Source organism: Acomys russatus, chromosome 1 (genome assembly GCF_903995435.1).
Source record: "Acomys russatus chromosome 1, mAcoRus1.1, whole genome shotgun sequence".
In the NCBI taxonomy this organism is placed as follows: domain Eukaryota; kingdom Metazoa; phylum Chordata; class Mammalia; order Rodentia; family Muridae; genus Acomys; species Acomys russatus.
The window spans coordinates 49,315,099-49,337,242 of record NC_067137.1 but is presented as its reverse complement, the minus strand read 5'-3'; the positions used below and the strand labels follow the sequence as shown (position 1 = coordinate 49,337,242).

The 22,144-nt window shown below is 42.6% G+C and overlaps 1 protein-coding gene across 1 annotated transcript in view; it reads left to right on the top strand.

Moving 5' to 3' along the window:
- Positions 1 to 21,785, top strand: part of Bzw2 (basic leucine zipper and W2 domains 2) — a 46,160-nt gene extending 24,375 nt beyond the window's left edge. The window contains exons 4-12 of the mRNA XM_051145006.1: positions 1,424 to 1,527; positions 4,954 to 5,019; positions 6,277 to 6,412; positions 10,961 to 11,070; positions 12,845 to 13,015; positions 15,206 to 15,352; positions 16,415 to 16,553; positions 20,633 to 20,755; positions 21,337 to 21,785. Coding sequence (XP_051000963.1) covers positions 1,424 to 1,527; positions 4,954 to 5,019; positions 6,277 to 6,412; positions 10,961 to 11,070; positions 12,845 to 13,015; positions 15,206 to 15,352; positions 16,415 to 16,553; positions 20,633 to 20,755; positions 21,337 to 21,365 — 1,025 coding nt within the window. The 3' untranslated portion in view covers positions 21,366 to 21,785. The remainder of the gene's footprint in view (positions 1 to 1,423; positions 1,528 to 4,953; positions 5,020 to 6,276; positions 6,413 to 10,960; positions 11,071 to 12,844; positions 13,016 to 15,205; positions 15,353 to 16,414; positions 16,554 to 20,632; positions 20,756 to 21,336) is intronic.
- Positions 21,786 to 22,144: the final 359 nt, after the last annotated feature.

Below are 22,144 nucleotides of genomic sequence, written 5' to 3'. Positions count from 1 at the left end.
GAAGATTGTCGTCTTAATATCATTCTGTTCCAGGCGGTTGTGTTCATTAAAGAGGGCTAATTAAATTGGGTGCATGAGTTGATATAAGGAAAATGGATTCCTCCAGGAGCCGACATCCTGAAAACTAATTTTCTACAAAACTACTTGCTGAATTCTAATGCCCCCTAGAAGATTCTGTAAGCTAAGAAATTCTCATTTGCATATGTCCAGCAACAAAACTGGCTATGTGTGGCCTTTTTCACCCAATCACGAATAAAATTAAAGCTAGAGTACACAGATTGAAGAAGTGACTGAGGAGTGGATAGCAGCGCTGGGCTCTCGTCATTGCTGGACTCGGTGCAGAGGACAGTGGCTGGTGTAAAACTGTAGGCCTCAGATACTTGTTAAGTGTAGGCAAGGTATCACTCTAACATGGACCACTCAAGCCCCTCTTAACTAAAATGAAATAGAGCTGAAAAACAAATGCCTCGTGCTCTGATTCTGTCCTTGTAATCAAACCGTGCTTATGGGAGCCATTGTTGGGGCTGACAGGAACGAAGAGAACTGAACGCCCAGAACAAAGCCCTCCTGGTCTAGCCCATTTACCTACCAGCAAAGGCAGGAAGAGGATAAAGTACTGTTCTAGCCAGTGCAGCTGCTAGGTGACTAAGTACACATCCAAGGACTCAGTACAGACTGTTAGTCATATCTGGGAAATTATGCTAGAGAAAGAGGAAATGGCTTTAGAACATTCCGGTGCCCCAGTAAAAGCACAAAGGGTCCATGAGCGTTGGCTAATACTGATGACACCAGGTGGTGCTGATAACCTACCAGCACCACGTCCATAAGAGATGGCTCAGTGATTCAGGTGCACACTGCTCTTGCAGAGGATCCCAGCACCCATATGTACAACCTTCTGTAACTTCAACCCCAGGGGATCTAGCATCCTCTTCTAGTCTCCGTGGGTGTGTCCGCGTTCACATGTGCACAGGCACATATATAAGTAAATTGGGAAAATAAAACTTTAAAAAAAAAAAAAAAGCTGGATCCGTGTAATCCCAGTTAGGTGAACGAGGTCCAGCAAGGCATTTTCCAGTTTTTGGAAAACCCATGGCTCTATGTGGGAAGCATCAGAAGGGGCACTGAGGATAATGGAATTCACTGAATAGAAGTTAGTGTTCATGGGCAAAGAACTGGACTTATAATAACAGAACCTAGTGAGGGCAGGGATATGGAACAGGTGTGTTCAGTATATAACACGGAACAACTTAACTTGGACAGTATTGGAAACAAATGCATTGCAACCTGTCTTTATTGACACATGTGCGTCCTATGGGATTTTCCGTGACTCGTTTTTACATCTGCACCCAGTGTTTTCCTTGCTGTTCTCTGTTTTGGCATTACCCTCCAACTCCGTCCTAACTGTAATGACTTGCCTTCTCAGCCCCTGGGGGAACACGCATAGACGATGGTGACAAGACCAAGATGACCAACCACTGTGTGTTTTCAGCAAATGAAGATCATGAGACCATCCGAAACTATGCTCAGGTAAGAGAGCGTGTGGGGTGTTGGAACAGAAGCACCTGAGCAAAAATGAGGGGAAAGGGCACAGGTAGGGAAACACACAGTTGCATTCCTGCTAGGACAGAAAGCATTCTGTCCTCTGTTACCACGCCTTTGGGCCTCACCTGCAAGGCCTCAGGGGCCCACTGCAGCTGTCTCCAACAGTGTAAATGCATTTAATTTTTTGGAGAAAACAGATTTGCTCTTTCATTTCATACAAACGTTTCACTTCTTGGTCTCAAGACATTTTACAGCCACACTTGAGCATGTATGAAATGGCAGCTACAGTGATTATCATCACAGTATTTCTTATAACAATGCCAAGGAGGGAAACTGATGTAAAACTCAAAGGAAAGCTTTGTGATTTATAGTAATAGACTACATGCTATATAGCTATTAAAGAGTATGAGGAGGGCTAGAGAGATTGCACAGCAGTCAGGACCACTGGCTACTTTTCCACTGGACCTGGCCTTAATCATCAGCACCCTTATGACAGCTTACAACTCAAGTCCCAGGGACTCTGACAACCTCTTCAGAGGTGCCGCTGAGGGCACCAGACATACAGTGGTGTACAGACATACATACAGGCAAAACACCAATACACAAAAATAGAGCCAGGACTGTAATTCAGCCAGCAGAGTATTTGCCGAGCATGCATAAAGCCCAGGTTTGATTCCCCAGCACTGCATAAAGTAGGTGTACACCTGATGCGCACCTGTAATCCCAGCACTCTGGAGGTGGAGGTAGAGGTAGGTGGATCAGAAATTCAAAGTCATCCTCGGCTACATAGTGAGCTGAGGCCAGTTTGGGCTTCACTCAATCCATTCTCAAAAGTGAGCAAGAGGTAAAGAGACACTTGTATTGCATAAAACCTAGAAGCCACGCCTGAGTCGATAATAAAATGGTATAAGTGTCCTTGGTAAGAAAGTACACATATAGGCATTTCAAAAGAGAAGAAACCAATCTCTATTAAATTATGTAAGTCTGTTCAAACTCACTGGTATTTAGGGGACTATTAAATAAAAGTATAGAGTGATATGTTGCCCATATAAACTTGTGAAAGCAGTAAGGAGTTTTAAGACCCACCCATTGGGAAGTGAACAGTTGCAAATTCAGTTAACCAGGCCTGCTGTTCCTATTCTGATTCTAAGTGGACTCTTTAAAAGAGTGGCAGTGTAGCTCAGTGGGGAGCATGCATTTGCTTAGCTAGTTTGCATAGCCCTCACTACCAAAGGGGTTGAGGTGGTTGTTCTTATATGGAACAAAAGGTTAAACAGACAGGATCAGATTGCTCAGACACTGGTCTGTCTTCTCCATGTCTTTGTTTCTATTGTATTTATAATCTGGAAATACTTGAGAAGGTTTAGGCTTAAATAATAATGGTGAGTTCCATAGCCTGCCTGGGGTTTGGAGCTGGCTCCAATGCTTCTGCCTGCTGCTTCCACCACAGCTGGAAGGATCATAATTTAAGTCTGATGTCTTTGATACCTAATAGCACCTTATAGTCATATTGCAATAGAATTTCCAGCATCAAATTACTGTAAGTCATTATTTCAATTCCAGTGAAAAAGTAGGTTAAAATGAACCTGGACGTCATGAAGGATAACTATTCCTTTAAATGTAAGGAGATGGTATAGTTTGCCTTTGCATCATGCCTTAGTAAGATGGTGTCTTTTAACAAGGGATTCCGTTTTTTATATTGAATATGAATATTTGAAGAAAGTTTGTTTTTTTTTTTTTGTTCCGGGCCTGTGATGGCTCAGTAGGTAAAGGCAATTGCCACCAAGGCTGATGGTCTGAGTTCAGTCCCTTGGACCCATTTGCCAGGAGGAAAGAGCCAATTTCCCAAAGTTTCCCTCTGGTATCCATGTGAGTGCTATGGTACTTACGCAGCCAAAGACACAGAAAGAGGGATGGGTGAATGGGTGGGCAAATGGATAATTTTTTGCAAAACCCAAGGTCTTCTGGTCTGTGTTTGAGCTTTTAAATCATTCCTTATTTACACAATAACAGAAGAGCCTAGCTAATAGGGCCTTCAATCAGAAGGGGGGAAAAAGGTTAAAAAGAGTTTTTTAGTTGGAGATGAATTTTATATAAATTATGTTAGCTCATTGGCAAATACTTTCATAGTGGGTTGATTAAAAACCTAAGAAGAGAGCCAGGCGTGGTGGCGCACGCCTTTAATCCCAGCACTCGGGAGCCAGAGGCAGGTGGATCACTGGGAGTTCGAGGCCAGCTTGGTCTGCAAAGCGAGTCCAGGACAGCCAAGGCTAACACAGAGAGACCCTGTCTCGAGAAACCAAAAAAAAAGAGAAAGAAAACTTGAGGAGATTTTAGGCAATCGTCCTTGGTTCTCTTAGTTATATGAAGAAACAGCAAAATTGTGAAAGTATTGTCGTGTTAGAGAAAGCAGCTGGCTTCAGACGTTTCCATGGCTACTAAAGATAATGAGCACTTACAAGATCCCTGTTTCAGTAAAGACATTCATGTACAGAGCAGTCTAGACTCAGGACAGAGGCAGGGCCTGCTGTAGGGATTGTGAAGCCAGTAATTCTTTACAGCAAAGTAGTTTATGGTTTTTGCTCATCTGCCAAAAGTGTATTTGTGATCCACCGGGATAGTAATGTGCCCTGAACCTGCTCTCCTGGCCTTACTGCTACCTGAGTGAGTTTATCTATAACCCCTTTGTTTCAGACTTTTTAACTTTTTTGTTGAAAATTGTATCTGGAAGATTAAAAATTCTATTTTATTTTCTACCAACATTTGTTTATTGTTTCTCTACCTGTTTGTATTCTTTTTTTCTTTTTTCATTTTAGATTTTTGCTGTTGTTGTTGTTGTTGTTGTTATTTTGTTTTTGTTTTTTCAAGACAGGGTTTCTCTGTGTGGCCTTGGCTGTCCTGTGCTCACTTTGTAGACCAGGCTGGCCTCGAACTCATAGAGACCTGCTTGTCTCTGCCTCCCTGAGTGCTAGGATAGCAGGTGTGCACCACCAGGCCTGACTGTATTTTTATTTTTAATGTGTTTATTTTTATGGGTTTGTATAAGGATATGTGCACGAGTGCAAGTGTCCCTGAAGGCCAGAAAACACTCCATTCCCCGAGAGTTGGAGCTTCAGGAGCTTTGGAGCCTCTGACATGGGTGCTGTGACCTGAACTCAGTCCTCTGAAAGATCAGCAAGCACTCTTGACCTTGGCTCCACTTCTCCAGCTTTATCCTCTGTGTGTTTGATCTTATTTTTCCTGGGGTCATGGTACCTCTTTTGAAGTACTTATAATTCCCATGTCTTAGTATGAGCACAACTATCTTTTTACTGTTGCAGACCTATGATGGTAGCTATGGTAAATTTCCACTCTTCTTTCTTTGGCCTTTAAAACTGTTTGCATAATTCAATGCTTCTGTTTTATGTGTAGGTCTTCAATAAACTCATCAGGAGATATAAATATTTGGAAAAGGCATTTGAAGATGAAATGAAAAAGGTAAATTCAAATATCTACAGCAGAAGGACCCTGAACTTGGGGTCAGCCTGGGCTACGAAATAAGACCATACCTCAAAAATAACACACACACACAGACGTGCGCACGCATGAGGATTTTTAACTTCAGTGCTCTTGCTCCCTGGCATGAGATGATGTCTTTTTTTGTTTACTAGACATGGAGTAGAAGTTAAATGCTTTGATTAAGCTTCTTCCACTCAGTATAAATACCTAGAAAGTGACATAATCTCTCTCAGATGTTAGGCATGGTGAGTTAGTGTGTCCTACGCACATCTCAGAGCTGGTAAAAGAATCACGTCATCGGCATGTAAACATAGGCCTGTGTTCATGCTGGGAACTCCTCATTGATCCTGACTGATGAGAGCTCAGCTAGGCCCCTGTTGTGATTAGAGTACTCTGGGGAGTCGCAGCCTCATACCTAGGAAACGAGGACATTTAGTCACAGCACAAAGCAGAAGAGAGTGAGGGAAGTTCGGACGAGTGAGTCCCACAGCTCTGAGCACTTCAAACTCACTGTGAAGAGGGATATAAAATCCCCTTTGCTTTGGGCTTGTTTCAAACTCTGTAAGATACCCTCTCTCACTCTCTAAGAGCTTACGGTTTGAAGTATTATGATCCATACAGTTCCCCCTCCTAAAGTCAAGAGGCTTTTCAAATCCTATTAAAGATCCCTTTATCTCATGTCTTCCACGGCCTCCTTACCAAGGCCAGTGCCTAAACTGTGACTCAAGAAATAATGTGCTTGATTCCGAATGTTTTTAAAAACTTAGACAACCCTTTTCTCCCTCAAAGCCATATAAGACTTATGTGTGAATCGATAAAAATAAAAATTTTATTCTTTCCAAAATACAATTTTCATGTATGCCATGGTGAGGGAGTAGTCACACAAGGGGCGTTAGGAGGGATGTGAAACTCAGTATATTTCGCAAAACATGTTCATCATATGCTTCCTCTTCTTCATGTACATAGCCAAATGTATGTTATGTATACACACTGTCCCCCAAATGTCTCTTATTGTGACTGTTTGCAGCTACATGTGTATGAACCTAGAGGAGAGTACTGTGTCACACAGCATTACTTTCTACACTGTCCATTCATGATTAAACATGTGTTTCAAGGGTATAGTAACTGTGCTATTTGGTGGCCGGCCTTGCAGTGAATAGATGATCTCATTGCATTGTTCTCTTCCTCTCCTGGTACCTGGGCTTATAGAAGCAATTTTTTTCCTTTGGCCCACAGCTTCTCCTCTTCCTTAAAGCATTCTCTGAAGCAGAGCAGACAAAGTTGGCAATGCTGTCTGGGATCCTGCTGGGCAATGGAACCCTCCCAGCTACCATCCTCACCAGTCTCTTCACCGACAGCTTAGTCAAAGAAGGTAATTGTCCTGGGCTCTTAGTACTGAGGTGGGAAAGAAAAGGAACATTATAGACAGTTCTGCCTGCCCTCCATGTAAGAGTGTGTGTGTGTGTGTGTGTTTCCAAGTAATGTTTTAAGTCCATATTTTTTATAAGGAATAGAAGAAGAATGTGCACAGCCTTATACTGATTGGCATTTGAATCCTCCTTGCAAACTAAAATCTTAGGCAGACAGTGCATACCTTGATATTGATTGGATCCAAACTTTTTCTTCCAGCTCAGATGCTGCTGGGCTCTTTGTATGAATAACACTTCATTATCTGGGAATGTTTTGTGCTTCATAGGACCCTTTCGCCCTTGGAGATAATGCCAGCCAGTAACTCTAGTTTTATGTAGGAAGCAGAAATTTCCCATCATTTTCAAAATGTTCCCCAAGCAGAAAACCTCTTCTAAACTGTTTCTGCTTCAGATCTGTGGGATCTACTGGCCTGAAACTGAAGGATCATGGCAGGTTCAAGGCCAGCTTGTGCTACATAGTAAATTCCAGGCCAGCCTGAACAACATAGCAATATCCTGCCTAAATGTAAAAAAAAAAAAAAAAAATTAATAAATAAACACGAAGACGTGGCAGGAGCCCTTCTTGAGTCTTCTTTTTGGTCACATTTTTAAGACATTCAGGCCAAGATAGCTTATTGCCCAAGAGCACTTGCTGCTCCTGCAGAGGACCAGAGTTCCTAGCCCAACAGCTCAGGACTGCCCCACGTCCACAGCTCCAGGGGATCCCACACTGTCTGACCTTGACCATACACTCACGCCCATGCACAAGCACACACATAAATAATAAAATATTTCTAAAAGGTCATTCATTGTCCAAAAGACAATGAATAATTTCAAAGTCAAGAATGCTGGACACCAGAAAGTGGTTTGTGCGAATGGTAAAGTATTGAGAGTCTGGCAGGCATTACTGAAATAATTGATTATAGAATAAAACAAAAATGGGCTGTTTACTTGTAGGAGGGTAATGGTATGCAAATTATAATTTGATTCAAAACAGTTATTTTCCTTAGAAATAAATTAAAGGAACTTTTGTGAGAACATGTGTTTCTTCTGGGGAGCTTTCCTCCTGTGTGTGGGAGAGCCCAGCTTCATGCATGCCCACAGTGAGAGGGCCTATAGTTTTCTTGGAGTTATGCTGGTTGTCTAGAGTGTTTGTCTTATGATTCTCGAATCGCTAGTACATTGTTAATACTGGGATATTTTAAAGTATTTTTCTGAAAAGAATTCAGGACACAGCTGGGTACAGTGGTACATGCCTGTAATCCCAACGCTCGGGGAGGCAGAGGTAGGTGGACCTCTGTGAGTTGGAGGCCAACCTGGTCTGCAAAGCAAGTCCAGTTACAGCCAAGGCTACATGGAGAAACCCTGTTTTGAAAAAGAAAAAATAATAATTCAGGACATACTTTATGTTTCTTATGTTTATAGGCATTGTTTGCACAGTAGAAGAAGGTAAAATTTACACTTTATACATTGATTATACTTAATTACCCTTTGCTTAACTCCTATATAGTAGCCTGTAAGAGAATAGGGCCATTCCACTCACTAGGACAATAATCACAAAAGCATCATCAAGTGTCTCCTTTAATACAAAGTGAGAGACTTAAGTATACATCTTTTAGGCTCCAAAGTTCAAGCATTCTTTGTTTACTGTCTTACAAGACAGATTATAGAATAGCTTTGTTTTTCTTATTTTCACTTCATTACCAAACTGTATTAAAGTTATAGTGATTTTTATGAACTATTAAGACTGTTTGGCTGAGCACAGTGGCACACGTCTGGAATCCTAGCACTCTGGGAGGCAGAGGCAGGCAGATCTCTGTGAGTTCGAGGCCAACCTGGTCTGCAAAGTTCAGGACAGCCAAGGCTACAGAGAGAAACCCTGTCTCAGAAAACAAAACCAAACAAAAAGAATGTTTAAAGTGTTTGCTGTGTTTTGGGGAGGTACTGAGAGACAGAGCACCTGCCTAGCAAGCACGAAGACCCAGGTTTTTCTTCCAACTCCACAAAAAAGGCAAATATCACCTTAAAAGGTAGTCAGCATAAGGTTCTTGAGCTTATAATACACACACATATTTCTTTAGAGTGAGTGTATTTACTTCCTCAGAACTCATGTGTTGATCCGTGGACAACTTTATGGAGTTGCTTTCTCCCTTTCCCCTTATATAGATTCCAGGGATTGAACTCATGTCATCTGGCTTGCATCAATACCTTTAACTGCTAAGGTATTTTTGCTGGCCCATATTTTTTGGGGGAGAATTATAATTGTAAAGATAGGCCAAACTTCAGAGTGACTAGGTCATTGTCAGGTGTCTTCACACCAACCATGGCACGCTTCTCTTTCCTTCTTCATATTCAGCAGGAAATCTCTTCTTTACATAGTAGGCCCAGAAACTTCGCCAGAAGGATGACGTAGATTCCCCAGGTCACTGAAGAAATTAATAAGGAGCAGATGCCAGGACTGATACTAGTCAGAAGTCAACCTGGTTTGACCAAAAGAGGAATCTTAAAGGAGATATTGGCAACTGCTTGTGACACCAGTAGTAGGCAGAATGTTCAATTTAGGAAACTCACTTAAATATTTCAACTACATCTTAAGTCTTCATCAAATGCAATATAAATTTAAGTTTGGAACTTAGGCATGTTTACAGACAAACTGTCTGCTCACTAGCTAATTGTTTATTTTTGGAAATAATCATGATTCAAATATGGATAGAGATTTGAGTGGTTTCCTGATTAACATCTAAACATCTATCAAAACTGCTTTTAAAATTCCAGGAATGTTTAATTTTATGCAGCCCTGATGTTGTATTGATTCAAGAATTTTCTTATTTTATTTGCCAAAAGATAAACCTAAACTAAAGGTTAGTGATCATCCATGTTCATGGGCCCCTCGGGTTACCATCAATCCTTATGGCCTCACTTGACAAATCAGATGTTACTGGGACGACACTCCTGTCATTGTGTAGAAAGCTGCAGCAAGAGAATTGTGTTCTTGGCCATTCTGAGCTATATTTAGCAAGACCCTAACTCAAACAAAACCCAAAAATTAAAAATTATGAGTCTGAATCGTAAAAGGATTTCCAGGCTGTGGTTCTGTCCATCAACTTCTCCAACTTCGGTTTGTCCGGCCCGTCTCAAGCTCAGTGCCCTTTACAGAACCACGTCCTTTGCATTAAGCTCTTTGGGTTTCCTCACCGTTTTTGCTTCTATAATGAAGACCTCATGAAAGCGATGAATGAAACAGGCTCTCTGGGGTAAATTTATCCACCACTTCTTTCACACCTTTTGCTTGCATCTCTTGGTCACAATTTTCACAATCGATGTACAGATACAGTGGACTTATTGGTGCTAAGCATTGGATATTCCCCCAGGTCTAATTGTTTTCTAGTAAAGACAACACAGAACAGATGACACAAATAGCCAGCAGTAGGCTTGGCATCCACGTGAGCACCAATCGTTGTCTGCCCCCCCCCCCTTTTTTTGATCAGATAATACTTTTTGTCCTAATGGAGTCCATACTGTGAATGTAAGTCAAGCAGCTTTCCCCCCAAACATCTCCAATGGTTAGCCTGAGTTTGCTACGTACAGTTTTATCTCTCTAAATCTCATCAAGGTTTACAAATTTAGCAAGGTTCCTGGGGCTAGTCTTAATCCAACTAGGCTACAGCCTCAGGCCAGAGTCCCTGTCTCAGAAACCAAGATAAAGAGCTGGAGGTGGTGGCTTGCAGCTGTAATTTGGGAAGCAGAGGCAGACTGATCTGTTTGTTTGAGGTCATCCTGGCCTACAGAGCTAATTCAAGGATAGCCAACGCTACACAAACAAACCCTGTCTTGGAAACAAAGCAAAGACAAAGAAAACAAGATGAAGGGCTTCTGAGGAACAACAGCCAATGTTGACCTCTGGCCTCCATACACACGTGCACGCGCCTTCAGTGAACATGAATAAATAAACACATGAATAGTTAAGTTATACCAGATCAGAATCAGTAGTCCTACTGTGAAAACTATTTTCTGTTGTTGTTTTATTTCCAGAGTTTCTCTGTGTAGCCCTGGCTGTCCTAGAACTCACTCTGTAACTAGGGTAGCCTTGAACTCAAGAGATCCATCTGCCTCTGCCTCCTGAGTGCTGGGACTAAAGGCATGCACCACCACTGCCTAGCTGAAAACTATTTTCATTTATTTCCTTAGTGATTTTTGTTGTTGTTACTTTTTGTTTGTTTTTGTTTTTAATAAGTGGGATATCTCCATGTAACCCTCCTGTCCTTAAACTTAACTGTGTAGACCCAGACTTCACTTTCTGAGGCATCATGGACATGAGCCTCAATGCCCAGGTTCTTTCTCGGGAAGTTTCGTTTACAGTGTGAGAAGAGAGCAATGCATTCAGGCCAGTCTACCTTTTTCCTCTCACCAAAATCAAATTTTTCAGCTGTCCCCCGTTCCGGGAAACCTAGTCAGAAGTGTCCGTCCTCACCAGTTGTGTCTGGAATAAGATTCTTATTTTCTCTTAACAGGCATTGCAGCCTCATTTGCTGTCAAGCTTTTCAAAGCCTGGATGGCAGAAAAAGATGCCAATTCTGTCACCTCTTCTTTGAGAAAAGCCAACTTGGACAAGAGACTGCTTGTAAGTATTTTGTTATCAAATCTTGTGTGTGTGTGACTACTATCAGGGTATTGTCACGTCAGTGACAGGCCAGGGTCTGCTCACCTAGAGGGTTTTTATCTTATTTCTGAGTAATGGAGCCAGTATTGACCTTAGTACCAACAGCATTAGCCTTAAATGTTTCTAAATCTATAAACCACATCAACTGCTAAATTTATTGATGCATTTCTACTTAAGGCCTGGCAATGTGGATCCATCTGTTAGGAGTGCCTGCCGCCAAGCCTGAAAACTGAGTTTGATTCCTTAGGACCCACAGATGGAAGGACCAGACTTCCCAGGGTTGTCCTCTGAGGAGCCACAGAAGTGCGTCCTGTGACCTGCACATGTGTAAACACACTAGTTAGACATAGAGAGAGGTGGTAGGATAGATAGATAGATAGATAGATAGATAGATAGATAGATAGATAGACAGACAGACAGACAGACAGATAGATAGATAGATAGATGTTGTTTTGTTTGTTTGTTTAGAAACACTTGTATTTCCAACACTTTATATAAAGGAAGTGCCAATACAGTTTGGTCCTCTGGGAAGGGGGTGGGGGCCACTCCATAAAATGAAACAGCCTCTTCCCTCTAAATCTGGAAGGTCTTTGATGGTAGTGTAAGTTTTAACAGTGAAGTTTCAGGGTGGTGAGAAATGTTGTTTTGATTTGAACACACGGTTAATAGATTCTCCCACTGACTGTTATGACAGAAGATATATGACTCAAGGCAAATTTGGGGTGGTGGTATGGGAAGGTTGAGATTTAAGCCCCAGCCCAGCAGCCTCTGCTGTATTCCTCTTCTCGGTGGCAGCCCCATGGCAGATCTTTCCACTGAGGTGGAGTTGCAGAGCCTTTGGCTACATGTATGCAGGTCTAACCAATGTAAAGATTATGTCTGGTTTTTAGACTTGACAGCAGCTTCAAAAGTGTGAGAGCTCTGAAAGTTGCCTTCATTTCATAGTTGGTTGCTGAACTCACACAGGATTAGATCATGACTAAGTGTTAGTGTGCAGGTGCCAAGCTACGTAGGGTAAAATGACGTGATGAAAATATGAAGGCAGCCATGGTGTTTTGCTCTTTTTTTTTTTGTTGTTGTTGTTGTTTTAACAAAAAAATTCCATCAGAATTATGTAAGAAACTGAGCAGTTGATGGGGTGAGTTTAGGTCTCACTCAACTTAATTGAGAGCCACCACCATTAGTGGAGAATGGCGCGCACGCACACACCCCCCCCCCCCCCCACACACACACCACTGCTCCTTTTCAGTTTCTGAATGGCTGCAGCATTTGCCTGGGATGACATCGGAGGTCCCTGGGGAGGTTGTGGTGTTTTTCCTAGTGTTTCCGATCATTTCAGCTTTACAAAAAGAGACTTGTTAACTTGGTTAAGGAGGCAGTGTGAACAGCTAGTGGGTACCGTTTGTTTTCTTCTCAATTTGATAACAATTCAAATACTATTCAGAGTTTTTTATCGTATTTATTTATTCAGGCAACTTTAGTCCTGTGCTATTATTGATTAACGTGAAAGAAAAAGGACATGCTGGTTCCAGTGAGTGAAGCACGTTTGTCTATGTTGCTTAATTCTCTTCATAAAAATCGTCTCATTTTAAAAGGTGCTCACCTTACTGTGGGAATATTATTCTCCTGTGGAATAGTCCTGATCTGAACGGGAGATAGCACAAGTGGTATTAATATGAAAATCCTATCCTAATTTGAACAGCTTATAGTTGACATGCCTCTTTTTTTCCTTCAGGAACTCTTCCCAGTGAACAGACAGAGTGTGGATCATTTTGCTAAGTACTTCACCGATGCAGGATTGAAGGAGCTGTCGGACTTTCTCCGAGTCCAGCAGTCACTGGGTACCAGGAAGGAGCTGCAGAAGGAGCTGCAAGAGCGACTGTCTCAGGAATGCCCCATCAAGGAGGTAGGATGCCATAGTGAACCCCACAGAACACACAGAGATACAGTGCAGGGGTGGACACCATCAGGGAGGTAGCAGACTGTGGTGTGCTCCGGTACAATATACATATTTGATGGGTACAGATGTGTTCAATGGTAGAGCACTTGAGTAAGTATTCATGAGGTTTCCATCCCAAGTACTGTAAAAACTGTGTGAGAGAGAGAGAGAGAGAGAGAGAGAGAGAGAGAGAGAGAGAGAGTGTGTTTGTGTGTGTACACGCATACAAACAGGAAGAATTAAGTAGGCCACACAGCATAAGCTTTTCTTCCCTTATGTTTATTACTGTATACTATTCCCTCATTCTGAGCACTTAAATTGACCCAAAGTACTCTTTCAAAATCTTACTTTATTATGTTTTGGGATACTCTAGAAATTAATGTTATATTGGCTCAGATGGCTTATTTTACCAGGCTGATATTATTATCATACTGTTTTGTCAACATACAGGGTTGGCTCTCTGCTGTTACAAAATCCCATAGTGTGTCATTTCTGTCTTATTGTGGGTTTTCCACTTGATGTTAGTGTTTTGTGTTGAGACTGGGCATTTTGCATCACTGGGTATATATGTGTTGCTTGTTTCTGTCTTTGTGGTGATTGCAGTCAAACCTGGGGCCTTGGGCATGCCCAGCAAGAGCTCCACTCTTGAACTGTATTCCAGCACCTTTGAAGAACAGATCCACACAGGGAAAGATCAGTTGGGCCAACCTCTTGTTCACCCCTTTACAGTAGCTATTTAAAAGCTATGGTTTTGGAACCATGTTCATGCACAGAGCAATAGTTGTTTGTGCGTCTGAAAAGGTGCCTTTAGGATGAAAACAAAACAAAAAACCCTTTCCATATGATAAACTCACACTGTAGCTGAGGAGTCCTACTGCTCCCAAATCCCCCGTGCCTCAGCTACATCCTCCCTGCTCTAATCCTTGCCTGAGAGCCGCAGAAGCTCGGGCTGGTAACTGTCCACCAGGTGGAGGTGTTAGAACAACAAATGTGTGTGGATCCATGGCCAATGGGTACACTGCCGTGCTTTCAATCTTATTCTTCAAACTAAAGTTGTACAAGACTTTTCTTGGGGGGGGGGGGCGGGGGGAATAGACGACAGGGAAAGCCATAGTGATTTTTTTAGATGTGCTCGAGGAAGCACAGGCACCTCTGAGCCTCTCGGGTAGTCCAGTCACTTCTCTGGAGCTACTCAATCCACTCTTGGATTTTTGAAGTTCAGCTACAAAGTAATAAAAACAGTTATCTTCTCACAGGAAAAGCAGAGGAAAGAGAGCATATTAGCTGTCACAGAATAACATACCTGAGATACTGTATGGCTTTTAATGACATCTAAAGGTTTCCTGTAATTGTGATTCTGTCTCAATAAGAAAAAGACATAGCATTTGAGTATGCTATGAAACGAGGGGAAATAACCTACTTAGTATTGTTGAGTTGACATGAATCAAAGAAAGAAAAAAATTGCAGGATTTGGGGTACAGCTTGTCTGGTAGAATGCTTGCTTGGTGTGTACGAGCCTTTGGTTCAATCCCAGAACCTCCTGAACCAGGTGTGGTAGCTAATCTCAGCCGCTAGGCGGGAAAGGGCGGGGAGCAGTAGGTTTAAGGTCATCCTCTGTCTGTAGCAAGTTTCCCCGTCTGGAGAGGAAGGTGCCTTTGCACTCTACAACTTCTTTCTCGATTACCTTTCACTGAGATGGGGCATGGGAATCATCTCAAGAGTAGGAACTGAAGGACACGTGGTAGAGACTGGATTTGTGGGAGCCAGAGACAAACCCATCAAAAAGTTTCATTCTGAGAAATAGAGACAAAAATTCACGGACCTGTTGCTTTCTTCAAACCCAAAGAAAGTCAGTCTGACTCAAGTGCCCCTACTCTACTGAGCCCAAAGCGTTCATCATTTAATTATTATCCCAGAAACAAAGCCTTTCTCTCATTCCATGCCATTCCAGCAGCTTTTTGTCTAGAACTATGTTTACGGAGTAAAAATAGATTTTGTACTTTGCCTTCGCTTTGTCATTTGAGGCTGTGTATTAGGGATGGAGGAAGTGAGCCCAGGATAACCCACCCTACCACAGGCCAGCGAGAGGAATAACCCCAGCCTCTAGGCTTTACACTGGCTCTGCTGTTGCTCTCTGACTCTTTCCTTGACATGCAGGTGGTGCTTTATGTAAAAGAGGAGATGAAAAGGAATGATCTTCCAGAAACAGCCGTGATCGGGCTCCTGTGGACCTGTGTCATGAATGCCGTGGAATGGAACAAGAAGGAAGAGCTCGTAGCCGAGCAGGCTCTTAAGCACCTGAAGGTAATGGGGCTTGGCCAGGAAGCAGCCATGTGGTGGGTCTCCTGCACATCTCAAGGGTGTAACAGCCAGAATTGGGTATGCTTCCGCAATCCTGAAACCCTAGCACACAGAAGGTGGCGACAAGAAGATCAGTTCAAGGGCAGTCTGGGCTACACGAGGCCCTGTCACAAATAATGAGAAATAAAAGAACAAGTACATGCCAGCTACATTTCCCCCAGAACCTACCAAGATTTTCCTTTTCAAATCTGCCACTGCCTAGAATGTTTTCAAATGTGAAAACACGAAACGTCTCAAATGGTTCTCTTATTTGAAAACATCTAAAATATCCAGAGTCACCAGTACTGTCATACATCGAAATGTGAGCTAATTATTGACTGTGTTCCATATTGTGGGGGAGGGGAGATGCCCAAATCTTTCATTTAAGTAAACTATGAATAGACATTAGAATTGGAGGAATAAACTGACTATGTGTGTTGTATATTTTGAGGTATAGATCAGCATGCCTTTGCCCTGAGGTGAGCGGAAACCATAGATCTTGTGTGTAGAGCTAGGTTAGGAAGAAGTCAAGGTAAACTAGGTGGTCATAGATGGTGGCATTCAGAGTCCGTGAGGTGGGAGGAGTGAATGGTCTGTTCCAGATGGGGACATGGGACATTGCCATGAAAGGGAAATGAGTAGCTCTTAGAAAAAGCAACGGCTATCCAGCACCAACAGAAAACATCAAGGATGTGGGAATGACAGGCAGAGGCTCTTCAGGTGGCTTGTAAGTGCCTGGGGCATGGAGAAGGAGATCCCACCATCCTAACTGTAGAGCTTGGCTGTCCAGTAGTCCATGAAGATGTGACTTCACTTCCACAATGCCCAGTGGGCTCTGCAGTTGCCTGTAATATAGGCAGAGTCTCATTTGGTCTCTTTTCAATGGGTACAGTGGGAAAGTCTAGTGAGATGCATTACTATAAAACTGGGCATAACATAGTAAGCCTGAAATGACCCTCCAAAGTGCTGTTGAGATTCCAACAGTGTTGGCTCCAGGTCACACCTTTTCCCTCTGCTCTGTTCTAGCAATATGCTCCCCTGCTGGCCGTGTTCAGTTCCCAAGGCCAATCAGAGCTTGTCCTCCTGCAGAAGGTTCAGGAATACTGCTATGACAACATCCACTTCATGAAGGCCTTCCAGAAGATCGTGGTTCTCTTTTATAAAGGTATGGTCCACGTTCTACCATTGTGGCTCTGTCTCTGTGGAAGCTTTTCAGGGCAGAAATGGGTACGGCAGAGGTCACAAGCCCGTCTTTATGGAGGACCACCAAAGATGCTAACTGGAGATTGGCTATATCACAGAAAGAAGGAAGGCATGCATGCGTTCTGTATGTCCTGCATCAGGAACCCTTGTTAGTTAGTTAAGCACCTGAACACTTCTTACCGGTCAAAGCTACCAGAGGGATGAACTGGTTGTTTCTTGGCTATAGTGAATGAATGTACTTATATAAGATAATTGAGTCTGCTTCTGAATTGAAACAATTAGCTCTAATAACAGCGATTATCAAAATGCTATATATACTGTGTTCAGACCCATTTAGGTGCCATAAGGCTGCCTTGAAAATTACTGGAATAATTAGCCTTTCACTTGACATTTCAGTTATTTGGCCCAACCATTCTCCTGTTTTTCTAAGGCAAGGCTATTTTTAAGTATTCACATTTACTGTCTTTTCATTGTATTTATAAAGTTCAGGTTGCCATGACAACTGGCACTGAAAATGAATGTTAAATGCTCCAACTGATCTCAGTCTGCATACCTACAGGATACAGCAGTGATCCTGGGCTGTTTAGGGCCAGATTATATAGTTTTATGAGGGGGAAAGGAGCAGTTGGGAGACGCCTGTGGAACATTACAAGGGTTATTAAATGCATAAGTAGCATAACATCACAAAGATAAAGTAATATAAACTAAATGTTTACTTTCCCTCTGTATTCTTAAAATTGCCTGCCCTGTTTTTCTTAGTTTTTTTTTTAACTACCATGGATCAGTTGAATATATGATTATTTTGATCATAGTCACACATACCCCATTGCCCTGTCCCCCTCCTACTCCCCCACTCTTGCTGATCTCCTTTATTCCAAGCAGCCACCTTTGACTTTCATGTGTTTTCTTGTTAGCCAAGTGAGTTTAGTTAGGGTTATGTGCAGATGTATCTCTCACCCTGCTCCCCCTCCAACATTGCTACTTTGAATAATAGCCTTAGACTTTATATTATAAATTTTTCACATGATTGATAAATAGGTATTTTACTATGAATTTCAGTTGGCCATCCAGATTCTTAATATGACTACGTCTTAATCACAATTATTTGGGGTAATATTTACATTTGCAGAACAATAAATGTACTGGCCAGTTTTGTGTTAACTTGACACCATCTGGCGTCATTTGGAAAAGGGAACCTCAATTGAGAAAATGCCCCCACTAGTTTGGCCTGTGGGCAAGCCTCTAGAGCATTTTCATAATACAAGTGACTGACTGGGAGGATCCAGCTCACTGTGAGTGGTGCCAGCTCTAGGGTGGTGAGCTTGTATGCTATCAGGAAGCAGGCTGAGTAAGCCACAGGAGCCAGCCAATAAGTAAGCGCGCAGTATATAACCTCCAGGTTCCTGCCCTGACTTCTTTGGCTGGTAAACAACATGTTGTAAGCTGAAATAAGCCCTTCTTCCCCAAGCTGCTTTCGGTCAGTGTCTTATCACAGCAATAGAAACCCCAACCAAGACAGTGAGGTGTTTCACAATAATTATCATTTATATGCCCAGAAGGTGGCTCAGTAGGTGAAGGAGCTTGCTGCCAGGGTGACAACTGATGTTAGATCCCTGGAACCCATGTGGTGGAAGAAGAAAACCAACTCTCTCAAGTTGTTTTCTGCTCTCCGCGTGTAGCTTACTGTAATACATGCACAATTTAAAAAAAAAAATTTAAAAATGTAGTAACTGCTAAATCTCATCGGAAATTCTCCATTATTCTTTTAGAATGTGGCCCAAATATACTAGTGTCTTAAAATTGGGGCTCACCAAAGAGTGTCTCATTAAAACCAAACCTGGGCGCTAGAGAGGTGGCTCAACAGTTCAGAGGACCCAGATTCAATTCTAGGCGCCCATGTAGTTACTACTAGCAAGTGTCTGTAACTCCAGGAACCCTAGGAACCAACACTCTTTTCTGGCTTCTTTGGTCACTGCATGCACATGGCATCCAGACATACATGCAGACAAAAAAACACCAATCCACATAAATAAAAATAATTTTAAAAAGAAAAACCTGGGGGCTAGAGAGGTGGCCCAGTGGTTAGGAGCACTTTTGCTCTTGCAGAGGGCCTGGGTTCAGTTCCCAGCACCCACATGGTGGTCCTCCATTATGCGAAAGAACAGGTTCCAGGGGATCCGACCGCCTTTCCTAATGTGGCGTCCACATGTGCTGTTCAGGTTCGGCTTATACTACTCGGACCCAGAGAGCTCGCCAGTACCATAGCTGCCTCATCTCAACCCTGAAGGACATCTGCTTTCTACCTGTGTCCACCTCTGCATCTAAGCACTGTCTTATCAAAAGGTTTTTGTCTATGAAGCACCATAGTTTAAATGTTAATTTCTCTATAAAAAGCCCCCAGTTCACTATTCCTCTTAATTCACAGAAATAGAAAGAAAAGAAAAGAAAATGATGCTTTGCTAGGCATGGCGTCGGCATGGTTACCATATATCTTTTTGTACTGTGATAACCACCAAGCCTGGCAGAAACAGCCTGCAGGAAGAAATACTCACTTGGGAAAATAGTTTTGGTGGGTGTCAACCCATGACAGTAGGCATGTGGCAGAAGCTGTTCACAGGAAGCACAGAGTGAGGCCGGGTTGAACCTTCAAAGTCCCACTCCGAGTGACTTATTTTTGCCACCTGCCCCTCCTGCAAAAGGCTCTACAGCCTATAATAGCACCATGAGATGGAGAACGAGCATTCAAAACATGAGAGGGGGCGGAGTTCATATTTGGAACTAACAGCATATAAGTGGCATATGAACTGTCGAGGCCCTCTGATTTCTCACTGTACCTGTTAATTTCAGCATCCTTCCCTATTATATGCCTCATAGCAACCAACGACAGGAACTAAAACTGACTTCCACAGCCTTTTATTTATATGTATGGATGTTCTGTCTGTGTGTCTGGTTCCTGCGGACGCCAGAAGAGATCATTCTATCTCATTCTGTCTTCTGGGACTGAAGTAACAGATGACTGCCATGTGCATACTGAGAACTGGACCTCGGTCCTCTGGAAGATCAGCCAGGGCTTTTAACCATTGGGCCATCTCTACCGAGCTCAACTCCCCATTTCTTTATTTTAATCTAAAAGCCAGAGCTTGGGGGTGGGGGGTGGGGTGTTTTTTGTTTTGTTTTTTTAAGGAAAGTAAGACTAAATATTTTTGTTATGAAATGGTACTGATGTTTTAAATGAATCCCATTTTCAGTAATTTCTGTGATATCCATCAGTCACAATTATTCTTAATTGCAAATGTATCATTAGAATGATGTAGTAATGCGTCTGTTTATCAGTCCATGTAATGGATTAGACTTTTATCAGGGACAAAATCCAGAAGGCAACTTTGTAGGACATCGGCAGAGTATGTAGGCTGTTATTTTCATATTCTGCTCTCTTTATGTATCATCAATTCATAGTAATTAATTATAACTTAATGGTGTGCCACTTATAATTTTAGATAACATGCTTACTTTTTTTTTCCCCCTGTGTCTTTCTCTTACTGTGGTACAGGGAAAATACTGCACTCTGATTTAGCCCAGTAGGCCTTTGGTGGTTGAAAGACCTTTCACAGTGGTCACATAGCAGATATCCTACATATGAGATATTTGCATTACTATTCACAACAGTAGCAAAATTAGTAAGGAAGTAGCCACAGCATTTGGGAGCTTAAGAACCACTGACTTAGGCTATCACATGGTAATAATTTAGTGACAGCACATGTGTAGAAGGTTGGGCTGTCTATGGTCAATGGTTCTAGGATTCCACAGGCTGCAGCAAGCCTCCTGTCTCCCACACACATTCCCTTGGAGCTGTGGTTATGGGCACAACCTGGACACCGATCCAGGGTCTGAATTCTTGTCCTCCCAATTCTACAGAAAGTGCCTATTAGCCACTCCTCAGCCACCTCTCCAGAGCAGCCCCCACACCCAGGTTTTTTTTTTTTTTTTTTTTTTAACATGACATTCGTGTGGTAACTTGGCAACCTTGCTTTCTGTCTGCAGCCGACGTTCTGAGCGAAGAAGCAATACTAAAGTGGTATAAAGAAGCACATGCCGCCAAAGGCAAGAGTGTCTTTCTGGACCAGATGAAGAAATTTGTGGAGTGGCTGCAAAACGCTGAAGAAGGTAACTTCATTTAACAATGCTGGTCGGCACCGAGCCAATACTTAGCACTTTACTCCAGGCTCTCCCCCTCTTCCTTTCCTTGAAATCCTTACTGTGTCTTCGTACACAAATATTTCATTCTGCCTGAGTCTTCTGTTCCTTTCTGAGAGCAAGGTAATACAAACTTTTTTAAAGAAAAAATAAAAAGGAACTCAGATTATCCGCATGGTGGAAGATGCCGAGGATGAGGCGCTGTGGCTTGGCCACACGCGGCGGGATCGGAGGGGGTTTCGGCACCTTCATCAGGTGCGTAGTGCTGCGCTTGGAAGCAGAGGGGAAAGCAAATCAAAGGCTGCGCTCCCGCAGTGAAGTGTGTGGACTTGTTGCCTTTTAGAAAGCCCAAGTTCACTGGGAAGGCTTTTGATCCGCCATTGTGTAGCTGTTTTGCCTAATTAATACATGGCAAAAAAAAAAAAAAAAAAAAAAAAAAAAAAAAAATTATCCCAGGCTGATCACACCCTTGGGCTGCTCATTAGCTCATTGGTAACTTCACTTAAAGGAATCTGATAAAACGCCTGATTTCGCTCTTTGTTTTCTCCTAGAATCTGAATCCGAAGGAGAAGAAAACTAAATGTCCCAAGCACACTGCCTAAAGCCACACTTTCGGTTGGGAATGCTGAAGCGTTTGGGGAGGGAGACTTGGCTTCTGTTTGCACCGAGGAAATACGTGATGGATGAGGCCTCCCTGCTCAGAAGAGAAGGGGGTTTTCATTTCTGTTTTGTTTAAACAGAGCCCTGAGGCATCAGCTAATACACTTGGGCCTCTACCTCTCACTGTATGCTAACTAAAGCCATTCTACAAGGGGTCAGGTAGAAACCTGAAGCTTAATACTCCGCAGACCCCTTTTTTAGCTGTGTTTTCAGGTACTGTGTGAACGCCCCACTGGTGTCTGTGTTACAGGGCCATTTCAATAGTTGCGTTTCTCCTGCTGGTGTACGTGATTTGACAAACCAGTTTTTTAAAATAAATGGCTTTTTAAAAACCCTTGGAGTATATTCTCAAAGCCCTTTTTATTTGTTAGTTTAGTGTGTGGTGGAGTGTGTAAGAGTAGGCTGGACACTTCAATTCTTCAACTAGGGTCAAACACAGGCTTTCGGTTTGGGACCTGACAAGCACTTTACCTGCTAAGCCATCTCCTAGGCCCTTAGAAGTTGGTTGGTTGGTTGGTTTGTCTGTTTGTTTTAATTACTTCTTACACGAGGGTTATGATTTTTTTCCTGCCCAAATGCTAGATGTTATATTTCTTATCTATAAACACTACTGTGGGGGCTGGAGAGATGGCTCAGATGTGAAGGGCACTGCCTGCTCCTCTAGAGATCCTGAGTTCAGTCCCCAGCAACCACATGGTG